The sequence below is a fragment of the Eubalaena glacialis genome, chromosome 7 (genome assembly GCF_028564815.1).
Source record: "Eubalaena glacialis isolate mEubGla1 chromosome 7, mEubGla1.1.hap2.+ XY, whole genome shotgun sequence".
In the NCBI taxonomy this organism is placed as follows: Eukaryota; Metazoa; Chordata; class Mammalia; order Artiodactyla; family Balaenidae; genus Eubalaena; species Eubalaena glacialis.
Genome location: NC_083722.1, coordinates 13,465,325 through 13,476,629, shown reverse-complemented (window position 1 = coordinate 13,476,629; position 11,305 = coordinate 13,465,325). Strand labels below are relative to the sequence as shown.

The 11,305-nt window shown below is 45.5% G+C and overlaps 1 protein-coding gene across 1 annotated transcript; it reads right to left on the bottom strand.

Annotated features, from left to right (window-relative positions):
- Positions 1–261: 261 nt before the first annotated feature.
- RBM24 (RNA binding motif protein 24) lies at positions 262–10,270 on the bottom strand. The gene is made up of 4 exons (XM_061194844.1): positions 10,081–10,270; positions 8,842–8,965; positions 7,344–7,398; positions 262–704 (listed from the first exon to the last, which is right to left on the bottom strand). Exons 1-4 carry the CDS (start codon positions 10,246–10,248, stop codon positions 341–343), a joined length of 711 nt encoding a protein of 236 aa, XP_061050827.1. The 5' UTR covers positions 10,249–10,270; the 3' UTR covers positions 262–340.
- Between the last annotated feature and the right edge of the window lie 1,035 nt (positions 10,271–11,305).

Sequence of the window (11,305 nt, the reverse complement as noted above, 5' to 3'; positions counted from 1 at the left end):
CTGATACTATAAAAAGAGCAAAAGTAAAAATCCCGTTATAAAAGTGAAGTTCCATTGTTCCTCCTGCCACCGTTTCGTCGCGGCCTTTTATTTACTCAGGCTCTTTGGGATTGATTTCCAAAACTGCGCCCACTCCCCCCCTCATTCTCATCTCTTTCATGTCTAGAACTACTACTGGAGTATTAAAAAAAATAATCATCATAATTCTGCTTCACAATAGCATAGCTTTTTTTTTTTTTTTTTTTAAAGCTATTAAGTCAATGTTAACTCTTATTAGCTACTGAAAATTGGGAAATCGGGAGGGAAAGAGGAAACAATTCGACTTTGATCAGGTTCTGGCCTATTGCATCCGGTCTGTTTGCAGCTGCTGAGGCTGATACTGGCCAAAGGCAGCGGCGGCGGCAGCTGCGGCGGCGGCGGCCGCCGCGGTCCCAGGTGCGGCGGCGGTGATTGGCTGCTGCACCGCGTAGCCGTAGCCCCCGGCCGTGACGTAGCCCGCGGCAGCCGGGGAGGCTGCGTACGGGTACTGGTCGTAGGCGGCGGCGGCGGCGGCGGCCGCGGCGGCCGCCGAGTACTGTGCGTACGCGGCTCCCGTGTAGTCAATGTAAGGTGCGGTGGAGGCGGCCGCTGCGGTCGGCTGGACGTGCGGGATGACCACTCCAGGCTGCACAAAAGCCTGCGGATAGACATAGTGGGCAGGTATCCTGTCGAGAAACGGAAAACAGAGTCAGGCAGGAGTTGCCTCCTGTCTGGAGCGTGGCTTCTGCCGAGATCAGACCAAACTCAAATTTAGTGGTTATTATGAGCATAGGGTTGCCACAATATCGACTTGCCAGTCACCTGTGAAAGTACTCTGGCGGGAGCCCAAATCATGGAGTGCCCCAGAAGGAATTCAACAACGAAAATAGGATACCCTCCCGGCCAGAATTTTGATTCAGGATCATTTTGGAACCAAGAAATGGCATGGAGCCGAAGTTTGGAAAAATAAATCAAGTTTCAGGAGGGCCTCGCACAGAGGAGGTATTTAATAAATGCTGAATTGAGTTAAGACTTGAGAAAATTTTGTGGTGAGTTCGTTCAACAAAAACGGTTTGGACAATAGAAAAATTCTTAACCGTGAAACCAGGAATCCAAAGGGGATCTGTGATCGTTCAATTCCATAAGGGTGATGGCCAGTTTCTCAAAAACTACAGTAAATTTCAACAAAAGCTGTATGTTTATTATCATGGCAACCCTACTGGAAATTGCTATGCAGACTCAGCACACATTAATCTCTCTGCAACCTCAGTCACCCTTATTAAAGATAATAATAATGAAAAGAGAAGCAGGCGCCAAAATAAAAAAGGAGTTTAAAAGATCACAAGTGTGGTAAACACAGCAGAATCACACTTCTCAAACGAACTGTAGTGCAGCTCACTCTATCACAAGAGGCTGTTGTGGGAAGCTACAGAAATGCTATTAACATTCATGGCAGTGATTCCCAAAGAGATGTGCAGCACGCTTTTGGTCTTTCTTTCTTTCTTTTTCTCCATTAAATTCATAAAGACACAAGGGTCAATCAAACCTGTTTGACTATCAGGCAACCGAAGGTCAGCCAGCTTGTTTATCTCTATGCAAGACAGACAGAAGGGGTTTTGGGGAAATGATGAGGTTGAGGGAAAAGGTAGGGTCAGGGAAACACAACTAAATATTTCTAAAATTAATATCAAAAGGATTACACAATAAGAGTAAGGAAACTTTTTTTTTGAGCATCTACTAAGTCTTGTTTTATCCTCTAACTCAACAGAAATAGATTTATTAGCATATCTGTTTTAAATCTTCCCTACTGGTAGATATTTTGTACAAATCAATTCTATTATGGTGTATTATCCTGCAAAAGTTCTAGAAAGTGAAACAAAATTGAGTACCTTTTAAAATGATACATTCAGAGGTCACATACAAGACACACTCCAATGGCCTTACTTAAAAGTTAATTTTGTTAAAAAAAAAGAAATCACAAGAGGTATTTTTAAAAAACCATGCATCTCAGTTCTCACTCTTGCGATTCATAACTGCCCAGTTAAAACGCTACCGTGAATATCTGATTTATTTTCATCCTTCTTTAGAATAATCTCCATCAAAACCCCCTATATTTCTAAAAATATGACACCATAATGCCATCTGGTTGTTGCCAAAAGCAACTTACAAGAAGTACAAGCACAAGTAACAATCTTCGAATTTTAAAGAACTCAAAACAGAAAACTTCATATTTAGATTATGAAAACATAAATTTTGCTTTGCCTTTTCAGAGTTTTACTGAAAGCACTCATTAACCAACATCCATGGAAAAGATGAATTTATCACAGAGGGTAGTGAACTTTGACCCCAATGATAAAAATACACTCAATTTTACTAGACTTGTAGATCTTTCCCAGTGCCAGGAGAAACGACGTCATCAAGTGTTTCTGAGGACACTTAGAGATGTTCTTAATTGCTTGTCAGAAACCAGACGGGTGGTCATGCACACAATCAGAACTTCTCTGCAGGTCAGGTGACTGGCTCGTTCAGAGCGACAGGTGTGGCTTTATGAAACACCGTCCCTGGAGGCCGCCGTGTCCACGATGTGCAGACACGGATAAGAAAGCCTTACTCATGCCAGTTTACATGTGGTGATGGACAGCAGGGGCTGCAGCCGGGCTATTTTTGATCCTGTCATGCGACAAGGGTTTCCAGCGGGTAAAATGTCTTTATAAGGCCAAAGTAAAACATCTATCAGCTCCAAAGGCCAGCCAGTATGAATCTCACTGATACTGAAACATTAACCCCTGTGCTCCCAAAGTTCCAAAGACAATACGATAGTTGCTAGGCTTGTATCTCTAAATAAAGGTGGTAACTGAAAATAAGTTTAGCCTACAAAAAGGCAGGATAAAAGTGTGTGTGTGTGTGTGTGTGTGTGTGTGTGTGTGAAGAATGCTTTAAATGATACACAGGCAGTGTTGCTTACAGGACTCTTGTCTCTGCGTTTATTTTACATTAATAGTTTTCACTTGAAAATGCCAACCAATGAGTATAAAGTTCCTTGGAATATCAGAAACCTACATGAAGTCTGGCAAGGGTTAGGAAGCTATCTAGCAAGCAAATGAAACCCTAGTTTTTAAGTCTTAGGGAAAGGAGAATCCAGAAGACCACGGAGAGACTAAAATAGTTCAGAAGGCAGGCAGAATCGGACTAAAGGGTGAGGTGGCACTTCTGAAGCAATTCCTGTATTAGGAGCTCTTTTAATAGTCTGCTGAACCCATTAAGGCAATTTGGGAATCTCCCTCCTGCTAGAGAACTACCAACATCCTTTCCCTCAGTGAATCATAGAGTGTAAATGCCTAGCAGAAATAAAAGCACAAGAGCAAGGCCGACACCTCAGACAACTTTCAAAGAAAATTTACTATGTTTTCCTTTTCTTCCTATCTCTTCAGGTCCCTCGGGCATCTCTCTGTGACTTTTGACATCCTAAAGGGTTTCCTCTTTGAACCTATCACATAAACTGCTGACACAGGCTGCATCTCATTCACTTGTTTAAAGTAACCTAGGTCCCTAACATCCTACCAAACTAAGTGCAAACTTCTTAAACTTTGGCATGCCAGGCCTTTTATACTTCTGGCTCCAAAATACTTTTTCCAGTATTTCTTCTCACCTTTCCTTGAACCCAGGTCAGCTGGGCTCCTCAATGTTTCCTGGACATACCACACACACCTAGAGCTTCACCTTCGCTCGTGACATCCCTCTGTCAGGGATGCCAATCCTCACTCCATCTTTAACTGTTGAAATCGCAATCCTATCTACCCTAGCTCTACCACTCACCACGTGTAAAGCCTTCAGGAATTTGCTTCACCTTTTTAGTCTCACATATTTCTCATAAGTGAAATGAACCTAATATTTCCAATCCTAGTATTTCCAACCCTGAATTGCTGTGCATTAAATAAAATTATCTATGTGAAGAGCCTACAGTGAGGAATATATTCATGGCAAGAGTTCCCTATCCTCCATCATAGTTTAAAATCTCGGTCAACCTCTACCTCTTTCATGAAGACTTCCTGGATCCCACCAACCTGATGTCTCTCTGCCTTATCTGAAGCCATATAGACAGCCCTTCTGGGCGCTTCTCAGTTTTCTTACTAGATTATAAGAGAGAGCCGAGTTGCGTCTTCCGGACTACAGCTTGACACAGAGGAAAGAACATGGCTTTGGAGGCCATGATTCGGAACCTAGAACCAGACTCTATCACTTAGTAGTCCCTGAGGGAAGTTAATTAACCTCTCTGCATCTCAGTTTTTCACCCATGGAAAGGACATTAACAGTGCCTTCATCAAATAATTACTGTGATAATTAAATTATATAATTTATGTAAATCCCTTATCAGTACCAGGCAAGTAGCAGGTGATCAGTTAATGTTAATTACTGTCCCTCCTGCTCTACTTAGTGGACAGTATAACACTTATTATGCATTAACACAGTTAGAGTAAAACTTAGCACTTAAAGGAGTACTAAGTAAATATTGAAGTGTATTTCAACGTGATCTAAACTAGCCCGGAATTTTCTACTCACAGATCCATAGGCTCTCCTCTCCAACGTTTCAATAAGAAAATGATTCTTTCAAATATAAAATATTTATAAGATATTGTTTAGCAAATCCACACATTTCTGTACATCTGCCCACTGTGTTACATCAGAAATTCCTTCAGGCCAAGGTTTTTCTCTTTAAAGGCCCAGAGTAATCTGGGGGCCATTTAAAGACCATATAAAAAAATAGTTCCTAGAATTTCAAACAGGTCAAGTAAGATTAAAAATTCTCAAGCTTCTTTCCAGGCCTAAAAATAAGAACATGTGGCATTCAAATAGAATTTAGGATGACCAGGTGTGATTTGTTAGGTACAGACTCCGGGAATTAGAGCAGTGTTAAGAATCCCTTAAAAAAGAAAGAGAAGGCTTGCTTGGTCTATTTGGAATGCTATCTATTTCTAATAAGAATCTCAAGTTCAAACAATTTATGCAAACAGTAATAATCACCATCCTTTATAAAGACAGCTAATATTAGAAGGGATGAAAAACCAAAGGTTACTATCAAAATAGGCTTCATTTAAAATTTCCATATGACACATCTTATTCTGGTTGTTACTGCCCTTGTGCTACTTTCTTTCTCAAGGATCTGTAAGGACTACCACAGCCAGTCCAAACTTCTATTCTAGCTCTCAAGACCCTCCATAAGAGTCTGGTTTCTCCATGAGCTGAGTCTTTTCTCCTCTTTGCCTTCGCTGATGCTCCCCTCATCTTACAGCCTTTAGACATGTCCCTTCTTCCTTTTACCTGTCCAGGACCCACCCACTGGTCCAAGGCTAGTTCCAGTCTTCACAAAGCCTTGTCCAACTCCTCCAACTCACCTATTTTCTTGCTCTTCTGAATTCCTTTTGTACTTAAAATAATACCAAGTAATTTAGCAATTAATAGTTCCTGATTCGTTTGTGTTAGTTTGGCTTCCCAAACTAAAGTGCAATCTCCTTATTTTGTACCATCCACTAGCACAGAGAAAAATACTCACATGCTAATACCAGCTGATCGATTTAGCGGTATAACAACTGTCTCAAGATTATTAATGTGAGATCATGACTAAGTTCACCATCACTTCTTAAGATGTATGTTCTCGTCCCCAATTCTACCTTAAACATAGTCTAGACCAATGAGAGAGGGATCCACAGAAGTAGTTGGACCCATCAACCCACTGTTTATCATCAGTATCCGGAATGGTTTGGCTGGGGCATTGATAAATTGTTATGGGTATACGAAGGCCCTTTCTAATCATATTGGACAGAAGACTCTTCTACGGTTTAAAAAAAAGTAAGGGTTGTCAGTAAGTGAGATCTTGATGTGGTAAAGGGAAGGTTATAAAGAAGGTATTCGTGGAAAATATAACTTGACTCTTCCAAGTCAAATTATTATTACTTTTTTGGATCTATTCTTGGAGACACATAAGGTAGACATCTATCTTTGTAGATAGAATCCAACCTTCCAGGTTACACAAGTAGATATTCAGGTGCTAAGCTAGAAAAGAAACTGTTGTTGAGAATGAAACACTTCTAAACAGTTAGAATATTTAAAAAGAGAGTGTAAATCTCTGGCATTAGAGTTACAACCATGTTGATCAGGTAGAAAACAGCCAAAACAGACCCTAGGTGTTCGGAATAAATTGAGGTAGTTGGGGATCTCCCACCCATATCGCGTCTGAATGGAAGGGAAATGAGGGAGCTTGAATGAGGAAAGCTGGTAATCACAGAACCCACAGAACACAAATATAAGCAGGCTGTTCACCTGAGTCAGGTCTGAAAGGTGAAAGTTAGTGCTACTCTACTCAAAAAACTGGCCAGTGTTAACGAAATCTGATGAGAGTTGTTGAACCTTTACATTAGAAGGCCTAGATGTGGATATACATTGCCAAAGAAAGAACCCCATTCCCAGAAAAACACCCCAGTAAAACAGAAACTTAGGACATGCAAGCGATGAATCTGTATTCTTACAGAGGGAAATCACACCATTTAGCACTCACTACAAAAATATGGTTAAATGGAAGTCACAGGCTACAGCTTAAAAGCAAGGAAAAAAAAGGCCCTTTGCTTCCCATGGCAAAGTCAAAAGTCAACACCCGTCAACACCACCACCAAAACCAAAAACACAAAGAGCCCCTTCCCCGAGGAAAAGAAAACACTTTCACTACAGCTCTTTTCAATTAAGTAAAAAAGCACACAGTTTAGCTATCAACACCACTTCATTACTGTAATAAATAAAATAAAGCACACGGAGGTCTATTGACTATTGTGAAAAATAAAACAACAACAGCAACATCCATGCATCGTTAATCACCATCTGAGCTTGTGTGTCTGAGTCTACTGGTTACAGAGTTTAATTCCAAACAGAACTATTCCACCTCTTATCATCGTATCCTTCTGATCAGTTAGCTTAACTGTATACGAGCCCTGTCAGGTTAGAAAGAGATAAATACAATTGAGTCAAGTTGAACAGTAGTAATGGTGTTGGGACACAATCGTCTGGTACACAAGTCATACCTGGTATTTTTGTTTTGTTTTGTTTTGTTAATCATGAGCTCAAGTGTGTCTGTTCTGGAGGCTGCATACTTGGTCAGATAACTTGACTCATCTAAAAATATTTATTTTATCAGCATTCAAAATACACAAACATATATAAATATATATAACCAGGAACAATCTGTGACATGATGGTCTTATCTGGATATAAAAAAGAGGCAGGTTAACAAATGATATCCATATTGAAACTTAGGAGGGCCTGATTAATTGACTTACCCAAAAGGTCTTTGTATAAGGGCTGGATGAAGCTGTTGAACACCAAAGGCAAAACCTAACAATAAAACATACCACATTCTCTATTTGTGCATGGTTAGGCATTTATTACTTCTACATATAAAATGCAATCACACCTTTCACTTAGAAAAGGTAATCATTCTTTTAATACTTTAGAGAAAATATTATACATATTTTTAAAAGTCATTTTACTAATGTTATTGTTGATCTAAATAAAAATTTTAATGGGCTACAAGTGGAAACTAAAAATGATCTGCAAAGTTCAGTTGACAGACACAGAATAAGACCTTAGAAAATCAGACATAGAGAAAGTTCTTGTGGAATGAAACCAAGAACAATAGGACTTGATAATGAAGTTACATGTCACAAATCTTCCTACAATTCTGAATCATGATCTATAAAAAAGCCTTTTTAATTTGGAACATTCTGGAACGCTTTGGACAATGCTTTGGAAGAGTCTGGATTTTACAGATTATAGTATTAAAAATTCACAAAACAAACTCTTCTTTCTTTTCTGGATAGCGAACACAGACACACACACACTGTATTAGACAAATACATGTTTTTTAATGCTCACAAATATTTGCACATGCACTCCCTTTCTTGACAACCTAGTTTCCTAGTAAATCTGTTTGGATTGAAGTGTCCACCTCTTTCCAAAATTTCAGATGCACAGACTTAAGAATGAAGAGTACACGACTTAATCATTAAGTTGAATGCCCAAGAAAAAGATTACATTTGTTCAAGAGTCGATTCACAATTATTTGTGCTCGTGCAAAGGGCAGTGTTGTAAACCATTCAAGAGGCCATGTTTTCACATAAACAAAATTCTCTCCCTTTTGGTGACTAATAGCTACGTGACTGTGGAGTAAACCCTTTCTCATCTCTGCAGCAGTTTCTTCATCTGTGACATAAGGGTCCTGGAGTGCATGAAACCTCTTCATCCTCTTTCATTACTAAGATATTCTGGGACTTTATTTTGAACATTTACCAGCCAGGAACCACCACCCCTATGCTTCTCTTGGCTCAGTGTTCCAGTTGAATTGCCCGCTTTGAACACAGGGCAACGGGTGGCAAAAGGAGAGACAACCCTAAGAAGTATAAGCAGCTGGAGTTGACACATTTGGCCCATAGCGTCCACACGTGAATGATCTACAAGTGGCTAAAACCCAGAAAGTGGAGAGTGAACTATGATTGTATATAGGAAACAGATGAGTCAAGCTCAAGCCTGAGTGTGTGCAAACTGAACTGACCCCCAAGATCTATTTTTTGCCCATAGGTACATTTCAAGTCAGGAAAGGAGTGTTTACAACTCTCATCTACCTTTAATGCCTTGGTAGAATAACCAGCCACAGCTCACCTTTACTAAACATCTACAGATTCTCAGGGAACTAGTGTCTTCCCAATCAGGGATTCATTCTATTCAGAAGTGGGGGGGGGGTCTCTAGTTGGGGGTGGGGCGTCGAGGGACATTGCTCACCTGGTTGCATGATCCTTGGTTTTGCTCCCAAGTATGCCAGATTCACATTGGCCTTCCTGCCATCAATGATGGGGTTGGGATCCTTGCAGGCTCTTTCGGCAGCAGCCCGGTCAGCCATGGTGACCTTAGCAACATACACACAGACATACACACAAAGCTCTAAATCAACCCCTGAAGAAACCAACAATCGCACTGGAGAAGTCATTCGTGTTAATAAATCTGAGGGGCTGGGGGGGGGGTCTTAAACTTTTTCTTTCTTTTTTTTGGGGGGGGGGGCTGGAACTTATCCCTTGATCCTCCATCCAAAACAAAACAAAACAAAAGAAGAAAACAGAAAGGAGGAAAGAAAGAAACACCGCCCTCCCACCCCCCAAAGTTCTAAGGGTGCTAGTAGGGCCTAGTAGAGATTTGGAAGCCTGAATTCTGTCTTAGAACTCCTCCAGATTCCCCCTCCGCCGACCATTCCCCAGGTCCCTACCCGGCCTGAGAGGCACTGTTTGCTTTAAAGAAAGACTAGCCTCACATCCGGCCGGTGTTCCCAACCCCGCAAACACACCCCAGCGACAATAGCTATTGTCCTACGCTGGGGCTCCCGGCTCCTCGGCGGCTGAATTTGCTCGCTGAAATCTCCAGGAAGGTTACTATGCTCTCTTTCATTTCGGCAAAGAAAGAGCCAGAGGTTCATCTTTCAAAAGAACTCATCTTTGCAATTAAAAAAGGGTTGGGAAGGGGTGGCATAAGAAAAAAAGCCCCAGACCTCCTGGGGTGTCCCCTCCCTGCCCCAGCCGGAATGCCAGGAAGACACGCATTTTTACAAAGCAACAGCGCGCTTAACGACCGGCCTCCAACCCGGGAGTGCAATTCGAAGGGGCTACGGACCCTCCCTCCCAGACCTCCGCACCCCCAAATCCGGCAGTCTTCACTGTTCTCTCCCTCCACCCCTGCTCCGCCTGTCCGCCGACACCGCAGCGCTCTCGGTCCCCTCGGAACCCCGCGAGGCAGGCGCCGGCCCTCCCTCCCCAGCTCCGCCGCGCGCAAACTTTCAGTTCAGCCGGGAGCGAAGAGGCAGCGCCGGTCACGTCCGCTGGGGTCCTCGCGCGGCCACGCCGAGCCCCTCACTCCCAACTCCGACCCCTCGGGCCAAGCGCCACTCTGTCCCTCCCCGCCCCCGTGGTCCTCTGTTTCCCCGCCAAGCTCTTTATCGCCCCCTCCACCACCATCCCCATCCGCGCAACTTACAAATCCGTAGCCCCGGGACTTGCCCGTCTGCCGGTCGGTGATGACCACCGCCTCCTCGATCTCGCCGAAGACCTCGAAGTACTTGCGCAGGCTGGCGTCCGTGGTGTGGTAGGGCAGCCCCCCGACGAAGATCTTGGTGTACGTCGTGTCCTTCTGGGTCGTGTGCATCTTCGCGCCCGCCCCGCGGCTCGGGCTCCGGCTGCGGCTGCGGCTGCGGCTGCGGCTGGGGCAGCGGCTGCGCCTCCTCCTCCGGCTCCGCGTCTCCCGCACTCTGGCGCGGCCGCCGGGGGCTGCGGGCGAGCCCGGGGGCGAGGGCGGCGGCGAGGCGGGGGCGAGCGGCCGGGGTCGGCCGAGGGCGCGGGGCGCGCGGCTGCCGAAGTCGCCAGCAGCCCCGGAGACCTGACTTCGCTCTCTCCTCCCGCCCCCCCTGCCGGTCACGGTAAAATTCTCCGGATCGTCTGGGTTAGGCTCCGGTTCTGTAGGATGTGCAAACGGTTTCCACTCACCCGGCGGGGAGGCCAAAGCTGAAAAGGGAAGGTGGTCCTCAAGCGAAGAACCGGGTGCGTTTAGAGGTAGATTTTTCTTTCCTAGAAATTAGGTAGGTGTCTCGGGTGCGGCGCGGGGAGGGTCGGCGATGAGAGCGTCCAGGCGCGGAGGTGGGCGGGCGGGGGGCGCGGCGGCGGCGGGGCCCGGGGCGGGGGACTCCGCGCGGCTTCGGCTCGGGTTCCGTCCCTCCCGCCGCGGAAGCTGGAAGACAAGTGGCGAGGACGCCTCTCCCCCTCTCTGCTCCCTTCCCCCGCTGGCCGGGGGTCGGCGCCTGGCTGGGGAGGGGGCGGGCCGGACGCCTGCGATTGGCCGCGGCCGCACCTGGGGCGCCCTGCGCCGCCGCCCCCCAGCTGTTGGGAACAGCTGCTTCTCTCCCCGCGCGGCGCGGCGCTGGGCCGCCGGGCTCGGGCACTGGAGCCGGCGCTGGGGTAGGGCTGGGGAGGGCTGGAGGCGGCTTGGCTCTCGGCGTCGCCTGCCCTAACCCGTCAAAGTCCTAGGGACTCGGCGCGGCCCCAGCCGGGACCCGGGTTGCGGGGATTGCGCCCGAACTGGGAGCAGTGTCGCTTTCCAAAACGGCGACGCGAGGTCTTTGCGCTCGGCCTCGGCGACAGGGCCGGCGACCCGCACTGACGAGCTGGGGGGTGGCGCGGATGCCTGGGGCGGTTCGCTGGGAGGCCAG